General features: G+C 38.5%; 1 protein-coding gene across 1 annotated transcript; it reads right to left on the bottom strand.

Annotated features, from left to right (window-relative positions):
* Positions 1–24,899: 24,899 nt before the first annotated feature.
* Positions 24,900–25,930, bottom strand: LOC149164865 (expansin-A2-like). Its single transcript, XM_089431020.1, has 3 exons — positions 25,801–25,930; positions 25,334–25,652; positions 24,900–25,203 (listed from the first exon to the last, which is right to left on the bottom strand). Exons 1-3 carry the CDS (start codon positions 25,928–25,930, stop codon positions 24,900–24,902), a joined length of 753 nt encoding a protein of 250 aa, XP_089287146.1.
* Between the last annotated feature and the right edge of the window lie 819 nt (positions 25,931–26,749).

The following is a 26,749-nucleotide window of genomic DNA, read 5'->3' as shown; positions in this document are numbered from 1 at the left end:
CTGTGGGAATCTGGAAACGATGTGTGCACTTGAGGAAGTTTTCCTTTGCCTTCTATGTCAGGTGCTGGATATCTGTCGAACCTATGTTCAAGCGGTTCATATATAGGGAGGATTTGTGTGTCCTAGTCTTTATGTTCCTTCCCTATGGCTGCTTCTTCATCCTTAAACAAGGATGCTATTGTGATCTTATTTGTAGCCTTAGTATATGATGAAGACATGGCTACTTCTTTAGGAAATAATGCAGGAAACCTATCTACAGATTTCACAGGGTCCTAAATTCTTATGCTTCTTTTTATAAGAAAGGAGTTTGGAACTGGTTTCTCAATTTTAGACAGACTTATCTTTTCAACTTTTCCAGTTAAACCAGATATAATTTGTTTAGTTGTGTCTAAATGACCAACTAACTTTTCTTCTACTCCTTCTATTTTGTTCAATGACTCTCTGGCATAAGAACGAATCATGCTAGTTTCAAACTATACATTGTTCAAACATTTATTTACATCATTAATGATACTTGGACAGTATCAATTTGTTCCCTGACTTCTATTGATTTTGCAACATTCATTTCCAAGCCTTTTACTACAGTATTTGCCCAGTTAAGTTGTTCACTAGCTTTCTGAATCCTTCCATCAATGCCCAAGGCATTGTCATCTTTCTGGACTAAAGGGATGGCTTTGACTACATTTGTGTTTTCTCCTATGACAAATCCTTTGTAAGGAGGAAACGTCGCAGTGGTTTCAATTTTTGATCCATCAAGTGCAGTCCAAGCATGCTTACTTGCTGAGGTGCTGGTTGAACTGGTAAAGACATTCGACAGAGCAATATTATCTTTACATGAATAAAAAGATATCCAAGTGTTATTCATCTCCATATAATGCTTCCAATCGTCAGCAAACTGTTTCTTCTCTGCAGGAGTATAGTTCTAATCGAACTCATCTGCTTGAGGATTAGTGTACAGATCCCAATTTAGCATGGCTTTCATCCATTGGGCATTAATTTCGGATTTCAAGCATCCATCCATAAGTGAGAAGAACTTACGCATTTCCATTACTGTGGGCTTTTTACAGTCAGAAGGAACGGGGCGAAATTTGCAATCTGGAAACAGGCCATTTGCCTGCTCAAGGTATCCCAAACCATATCTGGGTTTGGTTGGTCTCATCAAACACATCATCTCTGTCAGCATTATATCTTCTCCTTCGAGAGTGGTAAGTTCATGCATCATGAGCACATGATCCGGATCTGATTCATGTGGGAAAGGAATATCTTTGCATTTGGGATTTGGGCATGAATTTATAGATGTAGTAGGAGGAGCGATCCAGTTCTGGGGTTATGATTTGAATGGAGGTTAGACTCAACCAGAGTAACCAGATTAACAAATTCTTGACAATCTGGGCATTTGACTTCTAAAGAAGAATAATTTACAAGTTGGGCTAATTCATACAAAGAATTATGTTTACAAAAAGATGAAGAGGAACAAGTTGTATCTACAGTGGAAGGATCTCTGTAATACTTGGATTTCTTACAGGCTAACTCTATTCTTCTCCGGTCAGTAGTAGATCTTCTGGGGAATGAAATAACTGCAGAAGACAGATTTTCTGTAATATGAGCGGAGGTAATAACCTTAGGAATGAGAGGCTTAGGATTATTTACAACCCAGTGTTCTGGAAATGTCAAGCCTTCCCATCGAATGGTCTGATGCTCAATTTTCTGATTCTTTGCATCAGTGAGGACAACTATACTTTATTTTGAGTCTCTGTTGGGTGTATGGCGGATGGCTGGCCAAAGGGTATTGGTGTGATGGAAACAACCCTTGGTCTGGATGGCTATATTATTTCTCTTTTTCTTCATATAAAAACTAGTTGTTTGAATCTGCAATTGCAAAATCTGATCTATGGTTTCGTCAAAGGTATACACAAAGAAATTGGGGTAACAGTCAAAGTAGACTAGGCCATTGGATAATCGAGCAACAATCGCGCCTATTAGGGAATCTGTATATTTATTGTGTGTCATATTTCTTACAGTAGCAAGCACAAAAGCGTTTAAGCATTTATGGGTTAAAGCATTGATCCCTACTCGGATACATCCTAAATGCAAATAATTTGTCTTTAGCCTCTTTGCCTCTGCCTGTAGTTCTTTGGGTTTTAACAGAGATATAGTTTGTATATTATCTGAATTCTCCTGGATCTGGCTTACAGACTCTTTAATGCTTATTCTAGTGGCTACAATCAAATGAAAAGCATAAAGGTCACTATACACTTCTGAGGGAGCTATCCGGGGCAGTACCCATCGAGCTGATGGCTGGGATTCTTCATAAGAAAGTTCAGCAGAATTTAAAACTCTACTGGAGCTACTAGCAAACATTTCCCTTAATGGGTTTTCCTCAGCCTGTGAATCTCTCTCTTCAAGTTCTCGGAAGGAAACAAACTTTCTGAAAGATTCCATTCTTAAATGAGTATTTTAGTTTTTGAATACAGACCTCAAGAACCAGATGTTACTGGCTCTAATACCAATTTTAAGCAGGGGCTCATATCACGAGCTTGCTACTTGTTGCGTCTCTTCGTATGACTTTGAAAACCAACTCCTAGTGAACCACTGGTGAACCAGTGGTGAACCTACTCAGAACTTTCACGCTCTTATGGCCTCAACAACAGCTTCCTCGCCTAACAACGGCCTTGGCATCCTTTCGTTCCTTTGGCGAACTTCCTGCAAACTTCGGATGAAGGCATAAAGATAACTACTACCACAACAAACAATATTAATGCGGAGACGACGTATTCAGATATAGAATGGTGTACTCATTTTATTTCAGAATGGATATGACTTTGTTTACAGAAGAATTCTTACAGAGATATTTCCTTACAGAGATTGACTATCTTTGCATTTACTGGGCTTTATGTTGTTCACATGGAATAAGAAATACCAGAGGCTACCTGATGAAGGATAGACTCTGCCTCAGAATCAGACTTCAACACATATACAGACTGGTCAACTCTCTATATGATTCGGCCACTTTAGGTTCTCACCAGTGCCGAGCACACTAATGTGCAGGAACATTAAGCACATGCAGTAACTTTCAATCTCATCAGTGATATTAAATAGACAACATGAAATGGTAGTACATTAATTATCGACTTAGGGCATAATGATTAATATTTCAGCTATCATGGTTTCCCCATCTTATATTTTTCAAAATCACTTGAAAAACTCTCATATTTTTCAAAATCACTTGTAAACCTCTCAAATCCTCTATAATGGGTTGAATTTCTAAATCCATACCTTCAAAACCAAAATTTGATATATGATTTTTGTTTTCGGGTTGAGAATTAAGTCCAAATCTAACAAAAAGCATTAAAACAAAATCTCTCATAGCTCTTACGTGTCGATAAATTAAACAGATTCGTTGTAACGAAAAACAAAACAAAACAAGTGATACTCCTGGCAGAGGTCCACAATTAACGTAAGCTAACCTAATCTTGTTATACACCGCTTTGGGCATGGGGTACAAAGCCACATTAGGCGGTCTCTAGCTGCGCTCTCAATCACCTAGGCACATTTTCCCAACTTATTATTTAATGTTGCCGACAAATTTAATAACTAGAGTTCAACTACAACAATAACAATTTATTTTGTTTTAGACGTGGCAATTCCACGTAGGAAGTCAGGTGGACAACATATGAGGATGATGTGGCAGAGCATGACAAGTGACCCATGCCATAATGACATCATTAATTAATCATGCTAACATCATCCTAAACCTAACCAAATGGCTTAGAGCATAGTCATGAGGTTAGGTAACTTGGAAAACATGTTAATCTGTTAAGGGCTAAAACCCTAGAATTGGAGCTATAGTTAGAACATGATTTTGAAGGTGGTCTTATGTGATAAAATAATAAGCCCTAGAGTGAATCAATAGTGATCTTGGGAAAATAGAGTCCTGTACTGGTAAGAAAATGGTTTTTAGGGTGGTCCTATGGGCCACGACAATAGCCCTCGAGGGAATCCACATTAGCATGGGTCAGAGAATAATTTAATCATGGTTGTATCTAATTGTTTTAGGTTCTCCCTAATCCAAATTCAACCACGTAAAACTATATGCATATGAGCTCCAGTTTGATCAAAGTATAGCGTTTTCTTGCTAAGTAGTACATTGACACTTACCAAGTGACAAAGAGCCTAGTGCGAGTGTAATGGGAAGAAGATAAGAGTTTAATTTATAAATGTGTTTGTGTGAGTAGGCTTTGAGTTATCACTATGGAGGACGAGATATCTTGTTTGGAAGCTTGATCCATAATTACAATCTATATATGTTGGAGGATTGTGCTATAGCTACAAAAGTTATCATTGTGGAAGCTTGAGTTATTGTTCCAGGAAACAAGCTAGATTTTTTGCACACCTAAGCTATCTCATTGGAGTCCCAAGCCATCACTATGAGAGGATGAGATATTTATGTTGAAGGCCCAAGCTATATTTGCTAGAGGCCCGAATTATCATGATGGGTGGATGAGCTATCTCTGTGGAGGCATGAGGTATCGTTGCATAAACTATCTCTTTTGGAGGCATGAGCAATATCTATTAGAGGCTCGAGATGATAGTTTGGGTGGATGAACTATATTTTTGAAGGCCTGAGCTATTGCTATCTCTATTTGAGGCTCGAGCTGTCACTGTGGGTGGAAAAGATACTTGGTGTAGGTTTTAGCTATAATTGCACAAGATGTCTTTATGGAGGTTAAGCATAAAAGGCCAAAGGCCAAACCATTGAAAAAATTCATTATTTATGTAGAGAAGAAATTCCCTAGCTTTTATTGCATAAGATGAGTCGTATCTATTGTAGAGTCACCACAAAGGCTGAGTCCAAATCATTGAAAAATTTACATAGCTTTATATGGAGCCAAAATGAATAAGAAATCACAATAGATAACGAGATATCTTTGTTGAATATTGAGCATGGAAAGGCTAAGGGACATGTCATTGAGTTTGCCTTGAATTACATGGGCATGCTCTAAGCTTAAACCCATCTTACATTGCAATAGGATGAGAACATGAGGCCAAACCTTTATTTGCAACAAGAAGTTATTTTGATCAAATCAAGACAAGGATACAAGTTTATATGTGGGGTTGAGTTTAAGAATGTCAAGGGGCCAAGCATATATTCATTAAATTTATTGTGCTTAATTCAGTGACCAGGTATGATATTACATGCTACATAGCCTGGGTATGTTCATGATTAAATTTTGTTGAGTATGAATAAGAATTCAGTGCTACTTTTGGAAAACTAAAATTAGAATACATGTTGCAAGGATGTGTTAAATTGTAAATATAAAATTAGAGAGGTGAATATTTTATTTTGAAATTTAATTTAAAGACTTGCCGATCCAAGTGTGAAAATGTTATAAAAACAGAGGTCCACTATGATTCCTCAGTTGGTATCTTAAAGGTTGTAGCCTAAAGAAAATTTTTTCTTTCGCATCTCTGAGGTTCGTGCATCAATCAGTGAGTAGCCTAAAGCAATTTGGTGTTTACATGAATTTCATGTTGATGCCTTAATCAAGTTGAAACCTAAAGTAAGTTGGTGCTTGCATATCACTTAGGTTTGTTCCTCAATCAAGTTGTAGACTAAATCAATTTGGTTCTTTCATATTTTAAGGTACTGGTGTATCCTTTTTTCGAGTGTAAGTAAATTATTGTAATCAAATATTGGAGAAAAATATATCAAGATATTTGGTTTTCTTTTGCAATGGTTTATCTGTACATTTAATGTTCACATGTGATGATTGTTTTATTTATATATTGACACATTCTTCATATATGATGTATTTTGATATTGCTTAAATTTCCCATTATACTAATTCATCCTCCCTCTCAATATAATCATAATTTCAACAACTGGTATCAGAGTATGTTCCTTCAAGAGTAGTTAATCACTAGAAGGTTGATCACAATGAACATGGCCAATATTAGGGAATATTCAAGCAAGCCTCCTTAGTGTGATGCAACAAACTATGCATTTTGGAAGATAATAATAAACACCTAGATTATGTCATTACGTATTGATGTATGAATGACTATTGAAATGGTTATGAAGTGTCTGCAAATCCTTTTACTAATGTAACTAGTAAAACATTGTATACATTCTAAGGGGTCTATCGAATACAAATTTTTTAAAGTTATGCATTTCAAGTCATCCAAAGATCTTTGGGACAAGATTAAAATTTGTTATAAAGGGGATAATGAAATAAAATAGGCCAAGCTACAAACTTATAGAGGTAAGTTTGAGAGTTTCAAATTGCAATAATATTGATGCATACTTTATTTTAGTAAATGGAATAGAAAACATAATCATAGGTGTTGATGAGAAAATTAAGGAATCTAATGTTGTTCATAAAATATTAATATCCCTTCCCTCAAGGTTTAATATTAAAGTTTTATCCATTGAGGAACAATCTGACATGCAAAATTTGAACACGAATAATATTCATGGGAGTCGTATTTCATATGAACAGGGGATAGAAAAGTAGAAGAAAGGATTGAGTGATGTTTAATTCAAAGCATCCAAGGGAAAAATAAAGCTTGATGTTCAAAAAGACACCAATCATCAATGAAATGAACACAAACCCAAATTTGTGCGAAAGATGAAAAATGGAACTAGAAATTTCAAAGGTAAGAATCCATTTAAATGTTTTGAATGTGGTATAATAGAACACTATGCATCTAAATGTCATTATGTGAAAGTAAATGATAGTGGTGATAAAGTAAAATTAAAATCTAGTGATCATAAAAGAAGATGAAAATTCAAAAGGAGAAGCTTGTACTTCAATGAGGGTAGTATTTTGAAACCATGTCTAATAATGAAAAGGGAGAGATATTGTTCATAGTTATGTGTGATTGAAATGTTCTAGATGATATTGAGGCAAAAGTAGAATTTTAAGGAAGAATTATAAGTTCCTTGCAAGAGCTAATACCTTTAAGGAAAAAAAGATAGATAATCTAGAACAACAATTTGCAAGAACATAAAGTTAAGGACTATGATGTGTATTCTCTCATCCTTATAAAAACCAAAATAGGAAAAACGAAAAGGATAAAGGAAAATTTTTCAAAGCAGTGAAAAGGAAAGGAAGAGAATCGTGAAAGGATGGGAGAAGAACTAATTATTTTGAGAAAACAATTAGAGAAGCGTCCATATCGTCTCAATCAAAATTTGAATATTATAATAGTTTATGGGTCATTGGATCACATCCTTAGCCTTAAGAGGTATGTATTATTCAAAGCATGTGTTGGGTGTGATTGTATTCCAAAAAAACGACAAGCGAAATTCAATCTAATTAACAATGAAAAAGGAATTAGGAAACCTCATCAACAATGGAAAAGGAAGTAGGAAATCCATAAGCTATGTTGATTCGCTTAAGGGTCATAAGAAAAAAGCTAAAGTATATGCAAGGAAACCACCAACAAAAGGAGAAAATGGTAGCCATGCAAGCACATCAAAAGACATAAATTCCTCCACGAATTAACGAAGTGATGGCAAGAAAGATATGAAAAACATATTCAACAAGAGAATTACTCATGCGACAATTTTTGTCATAAAGTAGTTGATTGTAGAACCTATATGAGAAAAAATCATGGAAGACAGAGAATATTTGAAAAAAAATATTTAAGCAACAAATCTAGAGATAAATATGGAAATAGAATAGGTTTCCATTTTTCTCCCTTGCAAAATTATGTCAAATGTTACAGATGCAACAATTACAGGAACAAGGCATACGACTGTGGAAGCATTCTAAAGAGGCATCAAAATTGAGGAAAGGAAGAATGTCTTAAAATTCGAATAGTATGGAAGGGACAATAGAATCAAGAAGAGTGTGGTCTCATGTTATATGCACAAAAGTAAGAAAATAAATTTTATTTTGATAGGGGACACTCAAGAAATATCACAGGTGATTTGGACAAGTTCATCAAACTTAGAAAAAAAAGGTGGAGAAGAGATAACACTTGGTAACAATACATCAACAAAAATTACTCAAAAAAGCAATAGTCAACAATCATAATAGAAGAACTAAGGCTCAAAATGTTTTGTATGTGGAAGGAGTGAAACAAAATCTCCAGAGTGTTAGTTAAACATGTCATCAAGGATATGATCTCATATTCAATTATAAAAGATGTGAAATCATAAATGCAGATATAGAAAAATCGGGCACCAAGGTTGACATAACTTAAAGTAATGTATATATTATTGATGGAACAACAATTGAAAAAATTTGCATGGGGAAATGCTCTTCATCAGAGGGAGGATTGGCTCACTAATATTGGGTAAAGAATATATTATTAACATGGGGAGTTGAAATTGATCAATAATATGGAAAGAAAGAAATATTGGTAAAGGAGGAGCAATTCATACTAGAAACTATTCACAAAGAGAGTATAATTGAAACATACATAAAAGGGAAGTATTAATAAGGGAAGAACACATTCCCATGGGAAGAAGTCATTGGATCAAGAATGCACAGTTATTGTTTAAGTAGTCATCTGCAGTTGGATAATTCCTAGTAACCCTCTTTTCCATTGATGTTAAAGAGGGAGAGAATGAAGACATTGAGTAGCAATGGATGAAAGTGAGTAGTCTTTGGACTAAAAATTTGATAGGGGGATCCCAACCCATTTCCATCATTGAGCATCAGTTTCTGGTGGTGTTGCCATCAATGCCAAAGGGGGATAATGTTGATGAGTGTGTTGTCATTGATGGAAAGAAATTCCATTAATGTCAAAGGATGTTTGGAGGCATGCAAATGTTTTGAGCTTATTGAGGATTTTCCAAAGTTAAAAAGCAAGACTTTTTGTTGATAAAATAAGAATGCATGGGTTTTAGATAAATAACCCTCTCCAATTAAGATCTTTCCAAAAGTATATGACACATAGCCCACCAATGTCATCGATGTTAATAGATGTTTAGAGATATGAAGATGTTTTAAGTTTATTGAATATATGTTCAAGTTATATTAATCAAATAAACATGGATATTTTTTGGTTTGATTTCACTCTTTGAGTGTTTTTCAATGGTATATGGTACCTCGCCAAAATCTTAACGAATAATGACAATTTGAATTAAAGTCTACTAGTGTACAAAAGGGGTTAAACTTCAAATTTGTTAAAAGTTGTGCAACTTTGTCCGCAAATTTGGAAAATAGTGTTGGAGCATGTGTAATTGATAACAAAAAAGATTTGAACTAGCACGAAATTTAACTATATAAGACACACTTGTCGTTTATCGTTCATCTAGATGTGATCGGATCCAATGACCCATGTAGCTAGTGAGGCCCTTCTATGAGACCACAGGTTAGCACGACTGTACACCAAAGCCAATTCCAAGACCATTGAATGTAGGGATGGTTGACATCCACAACTGGTGTGGATACCCTCCACCCAAGTCTAATACTACCAATGGTCTCCTTGCGTGGCTAGCACATAATTGCGTTGTCTCGACATGTAGTACATGTGATATAGAATTGTCGTTGGTATCCTAATGTGGCAAATATGGAAAGCATGATCTAGACCATTATAAGAGAACCAATAAATTTCAATCAAACCAATAAATTTAAATCTAGCCTTTGAACGTAAATTTCAATGAATTTATTGCATAAAATAAATTTAATATTTTAGATGGAAAATAAGAACCACGGTAACAATAAAAAGTGTTTTTCAAGATAGTCACGATTTTGCAGTTTAGAATATATAAATAATGCTTTAGAATATAAAAATAATGCTTGATTCAACCTTCCAAAAGAAACATAATCCAAAACCATCTTTTCAATAAATTGTTAACATAATCCAAAACCATCATTTCAATAAAGTGTTAATTAACAATTTCTTTCACCATCAACCATCAAGATGTCAGATATAAAATATCATGCTTTTGGTGGGTTCTTAACGAAAAACAGAAAAAATTGGAAAAATAATCAATTATTTTCTAACTCTTTGTTCCAGGCATCTGGAAAAAGGACTTGTGTGTTTCCACCGGATCTTAACAAACCCCGAAAGGTTGTTACTTATCGACAATGTCAACTAATGTTTCGAATACTAGGTGTAAGGATATTAGTGGGAATGGATAACTTTTCCGCCAATATGGACAGATTCTGAAAATCGTATTAGTGAATGGAACCATCATTTTACATGTAGACTACCAGGATATAAAGAATTTATACATCACGTGTCGAGAATAATATTTTGGCGTAATCCAACTGGTATTGTCAGATTCTATAAAAAGGTTAAATGCTAGCAAACCATATAATTACATAATTTCAAAACAGTTCGTGATACTTATTATCGAGATTATTATGTATCAAGGGTATTTTGGATAAAAGATAGATGTAATCCCCTTATACTATAAAAGGCCTATATTGACTATTTAAAAAAGTTTCATATATAAAACTAGAAAATCATATAGATTCAAACAATTTGCATATAAAGGAAGTAAAATAATGGCCTAAATTGAATATTTTAAAATCTTTCATTTATAAAATTGAAAATGATATAAAATTGAATTTCATATAGACTCAAAAAGTAAAATAATTTTTAAAGTGTATATCTTTCAATTTATGACATTTTTTATTTTAGAAAAAAAGAAATAGCAATAAAAAAACATTAAATATAACTTAAGAAATTTAGACAATATCATGATAAAAATTTAATAGAGTGATTATTAATTATTAGCCAATACAGATAGATGGGATTTGCATCACAACAAATTTATATTAAGGCTTTAATAAACATTCATTAAGTTTGCTTTACATATTAGTAGGTTGGATAGAACATTTCTTTGTAATATATATATACACACACTCACACACACACCAAAGAAATCTAGTCTTAGTGTCATCCTAGCTTGTCTTATGTATTAAATTCATCATAAAAGTGTTTTCCCCCCTCAAATACAATTTTATTCATTTATTTTTTATCACTTTTCTGGCACATAGTTCATAACAATGTGCATCTCAAGAGTTAATCCTCTTTTGGTTTTCTCCTCATGTAAATCAAACTATACCATGCTCAGAATCAATGTCCATATCCAAATACTATAATTAAAATAATAGAATTTATAGATTATAAATTAACAAACCTAAAAATGGATTTACTACTCAGTGAGTCCAAGAAAAGTGTCCAAACGCATGAGGAATCCTCCTCATTAGATCATTTCTTTCCAAAATGATAATCTAAAAAAGTTATGGACATTCCTTGAGTTCCATGGATTATGAAGAAATAAATGGAATGCAACATTTCGTCACTAATAGTTTCACCCACTATTATTCGTGCTACAAAAAATGTTTGTGAGGAAAAAAATTGGCAATTGTGACTAGAAGTAGTTCTAGTGGATGACTATAATGGTTAGAGTGACAAGTATAAGAGAAGCAACACCATCTTGTGCAAGTGTACTAGATAGTCCAATTTCCCTTCCTAAGTACTAGATGGTGCTACAAAAAATGTTTGTGAGGAAATAGATTGGCATTTATGACTAGAAGTAGTTCTAGTGGATGACTATGACAATAATGGTTAGAGTGACAAGTGTAAGAGAACCAACGCCATCTTGTGCAAGTGTACTTGTAATATTTTTTTTTTTTGGATATGGTCAAAATCGATGAAATCTGGCCATGGTATTTACTGTGGTATTTTCCCATGGTAACTGCCCCTAGTATTTTTCCTTTTTTTGGATATGGTCAAGATGGATGAAACTTACCCATGGTATTTATTGTGGTATTTTCCGATGGTAACTGCCACTAGTATTTTCCTTGGTTTTTCGAGGGAAATAATAAAATAAGGCTTCTACAGAATCCCTCAAGCCTATAAAAGGGGATAAGAGCTAGGCAGTGGATCATTCGGGTTTTATCAATCTTGTGGTATTCTTCTTGAGAACTTGGCGTGACCAGTTCTAGTTTGATTGCAATGACGAAAACCCCATGGGTGTTATTTTGTGTGGTGAATTCGTCCAAGTACATGATTGTGCTTGAGTGTGTCGTGGATTCATCCAGGGTCCACGATTGTGCTTCAATACATTTGTGTTCTCTTTTTGATAAGCAGTTGTGCATGCCATTGCAGGGGCTGAAGGTTTATTGTATGGGCATGTACCATTTATAGTTAATAATATAAATAAAGGCTTCATTTCTAGATTCTATTGTGTTCATTGTTTTGATTGCAATTACTTTTAACTACAACACCTAGATGTGTCAGATTGGTTGATTATTTCGTTGTTTGGGATATTACAGTGGTATTAGAGTTGTACATGTTGCCAACATGAGGGTTTTATGCAGGGAACTTCATTGGAATTTATTCTCACCCTAATGGGCATTTTCATCTTCAGTAGTACTTAAGATCACCCTAGTTGATTTATTTTGAAAATTTTGCTACTTCAAGATCAAGACATAGATCTAGATCTATATTGGGGCAAGGGGTTTAAAAAAAAAATGAATTTTAGTGATGTCAGGTTATCCATCACCACCTTAGCCAACCATTATGAAAAATTACTCTATCCATCATTGAGTGAGTTTATTTGCAGGATAAATTATGAAGATCAAATCCCATTGAATTTTACACGAGAATTATATTGGGGAAGACCCTAGTTGGTGTTATCAAGGCAATCTAAGTATCTTGGTGTGTTGTTGTGAAATTGAGAATCCAATTTTAGGGCAAAAGAGTTGTTGAGAGCACAATCTTTCAAAGGTACCAGTCTCTATAATTCAATCAAGCCAAGCTCCATTCAAGAAAATTGAGACACCGCAGCTTATTGAAGGGGATCATTGAACCAAAGATTGATCCAAGTCAAGTGGACCCACGCGCATCGAAGGGAGCAGATCTCGCAAAACGGCAGAGCCACGACGGAGAGGTTGCTAGAGGGTAAGTTCAAGAGTTAGAACACCAGCGTGAAGACGTTGCCTAATCCTGTTGAGCACACGGTCACAGATCCAACAACAATGTGTGAAGGAGGGTGTGAGACCTATGTAAATGTGAGAACCGATCTACCGTCGGGAGATTTAGCCCATCAGACAACGGACTTAGGTGATTAAGTGGGAGCAGTTTCAAGGTCGCAGAAGGGAAATATTGAAGCAGTGAAGGATGTGGTCGTTGTTGCAGCAAGTCGGCCCCAAAGAAATATTTAGTTGACTGGGGTCGTGGCATTCAATACGTGGTGCTAGAGCTCTGAGGCTCTGAGAGCCGCTAGGTCAAACATATCGCAGGGCTATCCTTGCTGTTGGAAGTCGACGGTCACAACAGAATTATTGCAGGGCCTGTCTAGTGATTTTATTCAGTCGTGGAGCTATTAACAACGTTAACGGGTTGCAAAGAGACCGTGAGCTGCATCAGTTGACCGAGATGAGACCGGGATCCATTGATCGGGCTGCACAGGGGCGGTGGACTTTGTTGAGAAACCCTCACATCAAGCATCGATCCATTGGGGCAGGTGTAATTGACTGCTGTGAAAGATTGAGGAGAGCATCAAATAGCAGAAGCCACGCTCCATGAGATTGGACGACTCCATTTGGACTGCATGACCAAATCGACATTCTGTACAGAGCGAGTTGACTTATCGTTTCCCTCTTGGAGTGGAGTAAAAAACGATGCTCTAATTACTAATTTCTCGCGGTTTGGAGGATCGTTGCATTCCTTGCTGAATTGACTAAACCTTGGGCTATTCACGCAGCGTGCAGGTAGAAATCACAACAGAGGAAATGAAGTTGTGGCAGGCATACAACCGTCTGTAAATATTGCTAGGTCATGATGCCACATCGAATAACGCTAGATCAAATAGTGGACTGACTAATAGGTGAGCAGGACCGAGAGTCGCGGACTGAAGTTCTTGGGTGCGCATACCATATAAGGTGGATCCATACAAAACGCCATAGAACGTTGCAGAGGGCGCAATGTTTCATCTCTGTCTGTCGAGAAATCTTTGACCATTCGGTTGTTCTACCAATGAATATTTAAGGTATCATATATCTAGAGGGCCAGCATCGCTTACCCTTTAGCGACAGAACGAGAGGTTATTACGATGATATTATGGTGGGTCTATTTCAGGTGAAAGCGTATTGGTGGGATTCCACGGTGGGCCCTGAGCTCATTCTTTTACTTTATGAGTTATATTATCCATCCAATTATCATTAAATTTAAGATAGTGCAGCTCCATATTCGCAAGGCTTAAAAAAAATATGAGTATCATAATCCATTAATAATGTCATTATTTTATTTTTGGAAGCAACTCAAAAATCGACATGGTAATACATTAGCTAGTCTTATGGGCTACAATATTTTGGTGGATAAAAAATGGAAACAACATGTAGATCATAAGTAAGAGCATAACAATAGGCTTTTCTCTCAATAGATCCATGCTATCTTTCAACAGTGAAATGAAATCTGAAAGGAATATGTTAAAAGCAAGTATCTCTTTGCACTTGGATTTGAATCCGAAAGGAATATGTTAGAAGAAAATATCTCTTTGCACTTGGATTTGAATCCAAAAGGAATATGTTAGAAGCAAATATCTCTTTGCACTTGGATTTGAGTTGCAGTGTATAAAGTCAAGAAATGCCCTTCTTAAGTTGGAGGAATTAAACACATGTCTATCTAAGGTAGGGCAACCAAAATGGAAGAAACTTAGTTGGGCTCTCAAGCCATCCATGCTTGCATTGATACAACCCAAACTTTGGGAACATCCTTGTGAAGAGGTCAGGCTCACAGTTGCTTCTTGTCTCAGCAGGATCATAGCTCTAACATTGCCACTACTACCCTACAACAATGATCTCATGAGAGATATATTGTGACTCATAGTAGAAGCCATTTAGGGATTGAATAACATCATGCTTCCCACCTTTCAAAAGCGGTGCATAATTTTAAAACTCATGGTAGAATTCAGCTTTGGCACATTCATGCTGAATCTGGAATGTGATGAGTTGATCTTTCAGTTGCTCCAAAACTTTTACATCAGTATCACATCAGCAACTTCACACCATGTCAAAACAAGCATGTAAAAGATTGTGCATGTCTATTCTTAGAAGGAAATGCTCACATCTGCAATATACTAAGATCCAAATTATTGACAATTTGGAGGAAGGAACCAGAGATATCACGAGTTTCCTATGACCTAGTCGAGAAGTTGGTAACGTAAAACATAAAATTACTTAGAAGGGTGCTGACTAGTAAGGAGTTGAGAAGGATTGATGGAGGAAGCAAGAACAAAATCTGTAGCAAGAATGAACTAAGGAGGAGAGGACTATGCTTTATCTACAAGGGACCTTGGGCCCTTAACCATTCATGCCCAGGTGATAAGGAGACAACACAGGCAGATCATGGTGATTCATCCATAGTTGGGTTCACCATTTTCATAAGAGAACCTGTGATAGATCCAAGCAGTCAAGTACAGATGGTGAACAACAACACCATTTTTACAGAGAAACTTGCAGGACAAGCCGATGATAATCAGTCAGCTAGACAAAGTACATGGAGAAAGGAAGGAGGTAATTCCTCCTGATGATGTGGTAGTTGAGTCTATAGATATCCAAGAGAAAATCCATAAAGAGTATGTGCAATCAGGTTTAGATAACAATCCACCAGTACATCCATATGTGACAACCAGAGAAAGCGGACAACTTATCTCCACATGTGGAGAAGGCCAGGAAGAAGACATTCAAGGAGAATCAAATGAGGAGTGAGTAGTAATAATCCGACAATATGAGCATGATCATGCGGGGCGGCATGGAAAGTATAGTATGCATGATGAGTAATTTCTAGAGGATCAGTCTGATCCGGATTTAACCAGAAACACAACAAAATACAGAGATAACCATATACACAAAGATGCAACGGAAATAATGCTTCATTTCATTAATAGAAAATACTGAAATATGCTTACAAATAGGAATGGAAATAAACTAGCTAGGGCGATGGTAGCTTATCTCTGAGAAGAGATGTGGTGGCTACATGCCTCTGAACTGTGTTACAATGAGGCTCGAAGGCCTATTTATTGTTGAGAAACAATGAAAAACCCTTAACATTCCAAATCCTAACCCTAGAAGATGAAACGCCAAACTGTGGGCCCCGTTTGGGTAGATTGGTACACCAACTTCCCGGGGTCATAACTTTGGCATACGATCTCCGTTTGACGCGTACAATAGCTCGTTAGAAAGATCTATCCGAGCACTACCACTGTGGGAGGAAACATGGGTCCATGTACCCATGTTGCCCTAGATTTCCAAAAAAAACATCGTTTAGGGCCTCAAAACGGCTCCGGAAGTTCAGGACCCGAAAAACTGCTAAAAATAGTAAGTTGTGCTACAATTAAGGAAACTGAAAATGCTGAGATAAACAATGATGGGCGTCCAGGTGGAATTGGCAGGTGGCCACCAATATCCACCTGGATCATTCCTCCCCCCTTAGGAAGCAATGGTCCCCATTGCGTTGAGTTCCTCCATGAGATGAGGAAACTTTTGTTGAACTTGTTCCCTGGTGAGCCACTTGCCCTGGTGAAGGAGTTGGCCTGCTTTGACAACTCGATATAGTTGGATATTCTGTTGGCGAGTGTTCTTGATCTGTGTGTCCATGATCCGATCAGTTGCAGCTTGTTCCATGCAATCGGGATTTAATTATGTGGGTGTGAGCTGTTCTGCAATGTCGGATGTGTCTAGCAATGGCGGAAAGTATGGCCGAAGGCGGTCCACATTGAACACTGGGTGCAGGCCAAGGAATGGGGGAATGCTGCGCTCAAATGCATTGTCTCCCATAGCCTTAGTAATGGTGTAAGGACCATATCGGAGTGGTCTCAGTTTCCGATAGGCTTCTGTAAGGCGTTCCTTTTGCAAATGCAACTAGACTTTGTCGCCCACCTGAAACTTGTGTGGCACCCGATGTTGATCATGTCACTGCTTGTACTTGGCATTTGATTTCTCCATAATTTCATGGACCTGCTGGCGAATATGTTGGATGCGCTCAATGAAGCTGGTGGCCTTATCTGTTTCGGACTGGACATGAGCTGAATTTATGTGAGTAGTTGCAAGTGGCATGGCCACATCAATGGGGCATAGTGGTTGGAATCCCAAACCCACTTGAAAAGGGCTATGGCCAGTGGAGCTGTGAAGAGCTCGGTTGTAGTTGTGTTGAACATAGGGGAGGCTCTCGTCCCATGTGCGTGGATGCTTTGAGTTATACATGCGCAGAATGTGCACAATCATCCTATTGACAACCTCGGTCTGGCCATCAGTTTGAGGATGGAAGGCTGTGGACTTCGTGAGTTTGGTGTCCAGCATTGACCAGAGACTGGACCAAAATGTGCTGAGGAACCGACTGTCGCGATCTGAGATGATAGACTGTGGGATCCTAAAGTGCATCCACACTCGCTCAAAGAAGAGTTTAGTAGTGGCTTCTGCTGTGATATTCTTCTTGCGGGCTGCCATAATGGCCATCTTCGAGAATCTGTCGGCGACCACAAAAACACAGTCATTTCCATGCTTAGTGGAAGGAAGGCCTGACATGTAATCCATGGAGATGGATTCCCAAGGATGACTCGGGGTAGGCAATGGGGTATAGAGGCTGTGCTTCTTGATGGTCAGTTTGGCAATGGCACAGGCAGTACATGATCTGATATAATTCCCAACATCCTATCGAAGATTCAGCCAATAGAAATAATTTTGCAGTACTGCCACTGTTTTCTCGACCCCGAAATGCCCAGCAGCCTGACTGTAGTGTGCTTCCCAAATCATCTTGGCACGCTCGCTTGAAGGAACACAAAGGTGACCCAGGTGGCATAATAGGGCATCCTGGAGGTTAAAATCTGGAACATGCCGACCCTCCAAGAGTGTCTGATATGTGTGGCCGAATTATGGGTCGCTTTTGTAGAGAAGTGGCCAATCAGAAGTCTCGTGCCCACAAGAGTTGAGCACAATGGTTAATGCCATGATCGGTGGTCGACTGAGGCAATCTGCAACATTATTGGTGCTGCCCTTCTTATACCTGATATTCAAGTGGAAGTGTTGCAGGTATGTAGACCACTTCTGATGGCGATCATTTTGCAATTTCCCTTGGGTCTGTATGAACTGCAGGGGTCGATGGTCTGTGTGGATGACCTTTTTCCTTCCCCAAAATGTAATGCTTCCATTGTCGGCAGGCCTGCACAATGGAATACATCTCTTTATCATAAGTGGGGTACTTCCGAACTGTGTCTGAAAGTGTTTCACTATGATATGCCACTGGATGTCCATGTTGAGTAAGGACTGCCCCAATAGCATAGTCAGAGGCATCTGTCTCGACCTCAAATGGTTGTTGTAAATCTGGTAACGCGTGCATTGGTGCCGTGCAGAGGCGATCCTTCAACTCTATGAATGCCTTCTATTGAGATTCAGACCAAAAGAATTTTGCTTTTGCCCCTCGCTTGGTGACTTGACTCAACGGCCAAGTAATATGAGAAAACCCCAACATGAACCTGCGGTAGAAGTTGGCAAGACCTAGAAAGCTGCGGAGCTCTGTTAGAGTGGTTGGAGATGGCCAATCTCGAATGACTTGGATCTTGGCTGGATCCACATGCACCCCCTGTTCATCAATGATGTATCATAGATACTGAACCTGGGTCATGCCAAAAGTGCATTTCTCCAAATTGGCACATAGCTTGCATTGCCACAGTGTTTGGAGAACCTATCGGATGTGGTGGAGGTGCTCTTCCCAACTCTGGCTAAAGATCAGAATGTCATCCAAGTATATTAAGTATACAAATGAGTTGGTGAATGGCTGCAAGATGTCATCCATTAGCCTCATGAAGGTTGTAGGAGCATTCGTCAATCCGAAAGGCATAACCAACCATTCGAAAAGGCCCTCCTTGGATTTGAAGGCAGTTTTCCACACATCAGAAGGTTCGATTGGTACCTGGTGATATCCTGACTTCAGATCCATCTTGCTGAAATATTTCGCCCCCTTTAGTTGGTCCAGGAGGTCATCAATCCGCGGGATCGGGTACCTATTACGAACAGTGATCTTGTTCAGCGCCTGATAGTCAATACAGAGTCTCCATGTCCCATCCTTCTTCTGTACCAACACGATCGGGCTCCCACAAGGCGATGAACTCGAACGGATGTGACCTTTCTGCAGGAGCTCCTGGATCTGCCTCTTGATTTCATCATTCTCCAGAACGGAGCACTGATAAATTGGTCCATTGGGTAGCGGCGCACCTGGGGTTAGATCGATGGAGTGCTTGACCTGACAATGCAGAGGAACCCCTGCGGGGGAGGTGAAGATGTCCTCGTACTCCTCCATGACCTTGTCCATCTGTAGTTGTCGTGCAGAGGGGCCCTGTCTGGAGGCCGCGGCCACCGTCTTCTTCTTTTCTTGAGGGCGTATCATCAGGAAAACAAATTTCTTGGTTTTGGAAATGAGCTTACTTCATTGTTTTGTAGTAATCAAAGAGATGGCAGTAGGTGGTGCTACCTCTGGTATCCTGTACAACTTATTTCCCAATGTAATAATAACAGCAAGGGGCCTTGATTCATACATAGCATGTCGCTTCCACAAGTATGGTTGTCCTAATAATACATCACAAACTTCAAGGGGAGCAATGTCACACAATACCTCATCTGTGAAGGGCTTGATGTTGTATGGAAGGCGACACTGCTGGCTCACGCGAAGATCTCGTCCTTGGTGAAGCCACCCAATGGTGTACGGTTGTGGATGCGCTGTGGTCGGTAAGCCCAACCGCTTCACGACCTCTGCCGAAATGAGGTTCTTTTGGCTCCTGCTATCAACAATGAACTGTATCGGGGAGCCCTTTACCCACATCTGGGAGTGGAAGAGACGCTCCTCCTCCTCTGGATCTTCGGGTTCATTTTTCTGGATCTTGACGGTAGCAACAGTGGCGTTGGGATCCGCCTCAATGATCTACTTCCCTTTGTCATCCTCCTTATCGGGTTCTGACTCAGAGTCAGAACATGCATCTAATTCTGAAACCTTTAGCTCAGCCACCAATGACTGCTTGGCCCGACACTCACTTGTGTTGTGAGTGGAGCTCTTATGGAACTCACACCATTTTCCCGTCTCCTTTTTCGTCTTCGCGGCGCTGTTCTTTGCTTGTAGCCTCGACGGGTTGTCTTGGGCTGCCCCGCCTTGGCTTTGTCCTTTGTTCTGTGGTTTAGGGGCACCTTTCCCCTGCTTTGGATTTGCAGATCCAAAGTCTCGCTTCTTTTGTTTAAACTTTTGCTCGACCTTGACGGCATATCGGTATGTTGTGCCGAGCGAGGAGATGTTCAGGAATTGTATTTCTTCCTGGATGTATTTGTGCAGGCAGCCACGGTATTTGAGTATCAAATGCTGCTCCAAATCCTTGATACCCAACTTTGTGCGAAGGGTGTGAAAAAGATTGGTGAACTCCGGAACGTCTTGGTCCCTTCCCTACCGCAGCGTGGTCCACTTTATGTATTCATCCTCATAGCTTCCGACAGGGTAGTACTGCTCCTTGATGGCATCCCGGAATGAATTCCAGGTGGGTGCGGCTAAAAATAGTGAGCCAATACTTTCATCCTTCTGCTCGCATTAGGTTTCCCACCAGTCCTTGATATGGGGGGCTGCTTTGAGAAGAGCGAAAACAATCTTTTCCCGACTTGAAAATTCACGAACAAAAAAATAACCCTCTAGTAGATTTAACCATTTATCTACGACATCTGCGTCTATCTGACCCTCGAATATGGGGATTTAAAAATTAACTTGTACCTTAAAGGGCGTGGCATTTCCAAAGTAGCTGCTGGAAGCCGATGCGTCGCTTCTGGGTAGCCGCTAAAGGATCTGGGCAAAGCTGTCTATCATCACATTCCGTTGTCGCTCGAGGGCTTCTTCAAGCAAGATTTTGATAGGATCTCCTGCCCCCTCGTCTTTCTTCTCATCCGCCATGGGAGGCCGTCGGGATTTGCGAGGCTGGTCTTGCAAACGTTCGACCAGTTCAAGCCCTAACTCCTTATATCCCGACCTTGTTGGGGACATGCAAAGAAAAACAGAGAAAAAGCAGACCGCTCTGATACCACTGATCCGGATTTAACTAGGAACGCAACAAAATACAGAGATAACCATATACACAAAGATGCAGCGGAAATAATGCTTCATTTCATTAATAGAAAATACTGAAATATGCTTACAAACAGGAATGGAAATAAACTAGCTAGGGCGATGGTAGCTTATCTCTGAGAAGAGATGTGGTGGCTACATACCTCTGAACTGTGTTAGAATGAGGCTCAAAGGCCTATTTATTGTTGAGAAACAATGAAAAACCCTTAACATTCCAAAACCTAACCCTAGAAGATGAAACGCCAAACTGTGGGCCCCGTTTGGGTAAATTGGTACACCAACTTCCCGGGGTCGTAACTTTGGCATACGATCTCTGTTTGATGCGTACAATAGCTCATTAGAAAGATCTATCTAAGCACTACCACTTTGGGAGGCAACATAGGTCCATAGATCCATGCTGCCCCAGATTTCCCAAAAAACATCATTTAGGGCCTGAAAACGGCTCCAGAAGTTCAGGACCCAAAAAACTGCTAAAAATAGTAAGTTGTGCTACAATTAAAGAAACTGAAAATGCTGAGATAAACAATGATGGGGATCCAGGTGGACTTGGCAGGTGGCCACCAATATCCACCTGGATCACAGTCAAAGGTTCAAGTTGAAGTTGTGGTCGTGTAGACAGATACTGAGACATTCAACAGGGCACTAGAATTACCGGTAGAGGACTTTCGAGAAAGGATCATGCATTTCAAGACAGATGTTATGATGTGGAAGAAGAGAGTCTGGACAATCTGAGACATTGTCTTACAGGAGAATAGGAAAATTGAGAAGCTCATAGGGATATGTGCCAAATGAATGACCGCATTGTCTAATGTTGAGGAGCGACTCAAGTCCCTCACAAGGTAGCAAGAGGAGTACAGTTGGGAGTTTCAGAGCAACTGTCTTCAGGAGTACATAGTTGCGGCTTGCAACACTAGCAACCCACCTTTATACACTGGGAAGAACAGGGAAAAGTTATCAAAATGCATCATGTTGGGTGACCGAATGGAGCACCATGAGTTGAGCATCGAGCAACATCAACATAGTAGATTTGTAGGTATTCACCCTTCCCAAGGCATGGATTGGCGAGAGATTATGAGTTGTTACTCTATTGATGGGTTGATTCTTAGGAGGATACTCTCAACCAAGGGAATATTTCATCTTGGGCCCTTTGGCATAAGCAGCAATGGAGGGCAGAGATGGTACCATAACCCACAGGTCCCAGGACTTAGGTGGCATTGGGATCCAGGTATCGATGGATCCATTTAGGATCATTGAGCACGGAGGTATGGAATAGCACATCAGGGTGTATGGGATTTTTGTTGTGGATAGCAATGAATTGCTTGAGGGAAAGTAATATTTGGGCCGAAGGATTTGTAATATTCATTTTTTTGGATATGATCAAAATGGATGAAACCTACCTATGGTATTTACTATGGTATATTCCCATGGTAACTACCCCTACCATTTTCCTTCGTTTTTCAAGGGAATAATAAAATAAGGCTTAAAAGGGGATAGGAGCTAGGCATTGGATCATTCGAGTTTTATCTATCTTGGAAATAAATAAGTCTTAAAAGGGGATAGGAGCTAAACATTGGATCATTCGGGTTTTATCTATCTTGTTGTATTCTTCTTGAGAACTTGCCATGCCCAGTTCCATTTTGATCCCAAGGACAGAAACCCCGTGGGTGTTATTTTGTCTTCCAAGGTCCACGACTGTGCTTCAATACATTTTTGTTTTCTTTTTTGATAAGAAGTCGTGCATGCCATTACAGGGGTTGGAGATTTATTGTATGGGCATGTACTGACTTCATTTCTAGATCCCATTGTGTTCAGTGTTTTGATTGCAATTACTTTTAACTAGAACACCTAGATGTGTCAAATTGGTTGCAATTACTTTTAACTAGAACACCTAGATGTGTCAAATTGGTTGATTATTTCGTTGCTCGGGATATTACATGCCATTGCACGGGCTCGATATTTATTGTATGGGCATATACCGACTTCATTTCTAGATCCCATTGTGTTCAGTGTTTTGATTGCAATTACCTTTAACTAGAACACCTAGACGTGTCAGATTGGTTGCAATTACTTTTAACTAGAACACCTAGACGTGTCATATTGGTTGATTATTTCATTGTTTGGGATATTACAGTACTATATAGTCGAATTGCCCTTGATAGGTGCAAGATGGTCCAATTTCCCTTGCTAATGGTTGTAATCAATACTCGTTGATGTGTAAGGGAAGCACCACTTCATTAGATGGTATAACTACCGCTGCCAATGGTTGTAATATCTAAGTGTTAATAGAGTTAAATGGCTGTAATAACTAATTGTTAATAGAGTTAGATGTATGGGAGTTAAGGGAAGCACCACTTCATTAGATGGTATAACTACCCCGGGAAGCACCACTTCATTAGATGGTATAACCCACTTCATTAGATGGTATAACTACCGCTGCCAATGGCTGTAATATCTAAGTGTTAATAGAGTTAAATATTGTTAATAGAGTTAGATGCATGTTTTTCCAATGGTTGTAATACCTAAGTAGTCTTAATAGAGTTAGATGCATGATTTAATTGTCTATCATGAACCTTAAATTTAACACTCATAAAATAATATGAGGATAAAGTAGTATGAGGAAGCAATGAAACAAACATTTTTTATATTCACAATGATTATGCTATTATGCTTTTTATATTCACAATGTTTATGATATTATGCTATCTATATGACGTATTATTGTATAGCGACCCATTTCCATAAATAACTATATCAATAATAACATCTCCTATTTGAAAAATTGAATGTTGAAGTGGATTGTCGCCCCTCAAAATGTTTTTATGTTTTTAAAATTTCTTAAATGTTTTTATGTTTTTAAAATTTCTTAATTTAGCCACATCCAATTAGTTATTGCCACATAATTCCGTTTTACGTTTTCAATAATGAACTCTAAAAAAATAAAATAATGTATTTAATAATATATAAAATCAAACACATTTTAAAGAAGAAAGAAGAAAAATACATACTTATTTCTCCAATGTAATTCATATAATAAGTGTGTTACCCATCTTTAATCTTTTCATTCTTAAATTGTAATTGATGCTTAGTGGTGAGAAACGAAACATAGTTGTGAAAAATGAAGTGTAAAGGTGAAAGATTTTAGTTTCTTATTTTATAATAAAGAGAATTAAACACATTTTAGATAAAAAAATTATGCATACATTTTAGTAAGGCAAAAATACATATATACTTCTCCAATATAAATTATATGATAAATGTGTTTCCCATTTTAAACCTTAAAATATATGTAATTCATATAATAAATGTGTCACCATCTTAAACAGGTTCATTCTTATATAAAAGATATTTACTTTTTAATGCTTTTCCCTTTTTTAATTATATTTAGAAAAATCTATTAACTTTTTAAACTTCCCTTTAAATTATCAATAACAAATGTTGCCATTGTTAAGAACGAAGAAAACTAAAAATCACTAAATACTAAGGCCCAATCTCAACAGCTTTGACGTTGGATGATCAGTAATATTGTGCTGTCAAACCAACTAAGCTGCCTGCAATTTAAGCAAAAGGAGATGTATGCCACAAATACAATATGTCGCTCAGTAATTTGACGATCTTCGAGATCTCATTGAAACGATACGAATTGTATAAAAAACAATTTTATAAATAAGCGACTGGTAGAAGCGGGTGGCAATCTACCCACGCCTAGGAATACACCCTAAATACACTGCGCGAGTAAAATTCACTTAAAAAGCGATGGATATTCTTGTGCCACCTCGGCTTCGTGGTTTCCACGTTACTCGCGTACAAACCAGCATTATGCAAATGAAACTAGATTAGAATTGTTGTCCTTCAAATGTCTGACCGAATTGCCAATCTGCAGGAGCGACGTTATACGAAGTGACAGTTTTGCCATCGCTGGTGGTGACCCGGAAGGAAAGACTCTGCCCATCCAAATAGGAACCGCTCTGCCAATTCTGTCCCCAGTTCTGGGACATTGACTGCCAACCAGTGCTGGAACCTTTGATGGAGACCGATTGGACATCCCCTGCACCTCCTACGTTTGTAATGAGCACCAAATTGAAGTAAGAGTGCCCATTGATCGTGAATCGAACTCCTCCTTTCCTCGCGCATGGTACTCTGCACACATAAATATTAACCTTGCAGCTTAGCATTTCCTCCCATTTACTCTCAACATGTGAAATAGATTGTTAGTATTCAAGAAAGTAAATATAGCATGAACAGAGTAATTAGAATAAGAATTAAATACCTTCTGAACATGATGGGAACAATGCCACCCTTGTAAATGGCAATTTGTTGAAAAGCAGTTTGAGCCATGTCGAAGTGTTGGAGAGGTGGATTGCACCATCCTCCATTGTCATTGGGAAGAGCATTATTTGGGGGACAGAAGTTAGTAGCAGTAATGGTCACACTGCCCGGTAAACACCACTCAGGATCGTTCTGTTCGTCGCATTTCATTTCGTAGCAGGCTCCACATGTAAGTCCATTGTTGAAAAGCGCTGTACTCAAAGCTGCGGTGTTCGTTCCATACCCTTGGCTATACAAATTACCGTATCCACATGCACCACCTGTTAAAGTAATTTCAACATGGAATTGCTCAACCAATAGCCAATACAGGAAATTAAAATGAAACCAGTAAACCCAAATGAAATTTTTTGAGCCTGTGACTATGCACTAATTCCATACGAGTGGAGTTCTGTCGAACTATAAACTTACCCATTGTCCCCGAGGCATCGCTGCCACCGTAAAATGTTGCATGTGCGGATTGCCAGTCACTATCTAGGGCATAAGCTGCAGGAGCTATCCATAAGAAACTGAACATCGCGACCAGTTGTACGAGCGCCATTTCAACAAGGATTGAATGGCCGCTCAAAAATAATTAGACTTCACCTTGATTGTTATTTGATTGGTGAACTGGGAGAGATTTGCAAATATATAGAACCGGGAGGTGGATGTGCTGCTTTCTCGGTACCATGTAATCTGTTATATCTCCTCAGCAGGCTGGGATTCCCACTCGATTGTGCAGATCCGCGTAGGATTATACAAACCGGATCGTGCGGATCTCTGCACAACTATTTGCTATAGGAATTAGTCACAGTTGGACATGTACCGTGCTTTCAAACAACGGGTTGCCGCATTAGTATTCTGCGATGGGCCATGTGCACAGGGGGTTCTAGAATCAGCGACGAAGAGGGAGCCGCTTCTTGCCCATAGCATGACGCACAGTTTTTTTAGGTTGAGAAGGTGCAACATGGTTGCCTACGGTTACTTTTTGCGAGAGATTGTATCATTTTGTTACAACTGAATTGGTAACGGACGCATGTGCTTATTCGCGGCAAATTGACAAAGTAAACAGTTTCTGCTCTGTTAATCCAAATAAGCCTCTCTTTTTTTTGCATTGAAAGTATGGTTACAGGAGGATATCTTAGGCTTAAAAAAAGCTAAGTAATACGATAAGTAATATGGAACTTATCATATTTTTCCTAATTGTTTCTATTTTTATTGGAAAATTTTATTTTTAATTTAAGGGTAAGAAGAAAATATTAGACCATTCAGGAGTTAAGGAGGAAATAATGCCATAGAATTCTAATACTAGCACAATCACATGTAGTACATATATTTTGAACTTAATATTATAAACCTTAATATCAAATCCCATATTATA

Source organism: Pinus tabuliformis, chromosome 5_1 (genome assembly GCF_031772625.1).
Source record: "Pinus tabuliformis cultivar Carrire ecotype Pingquan chromosome 5_1, CPIR1, whole genome shotgun sequence".
Taxonomy (NCBI): Eukaryota; Viridiplantae; Streptophyta; class Pinopsida; order Pinales; family Pinaceae; genus Pinus; species Pinus tabuliformis.
The sequence above is the reverse complement of the archived record's forward strand: the minus strand, read 5'-3'. Positions and strand labels throughout refer to the sequence as shown.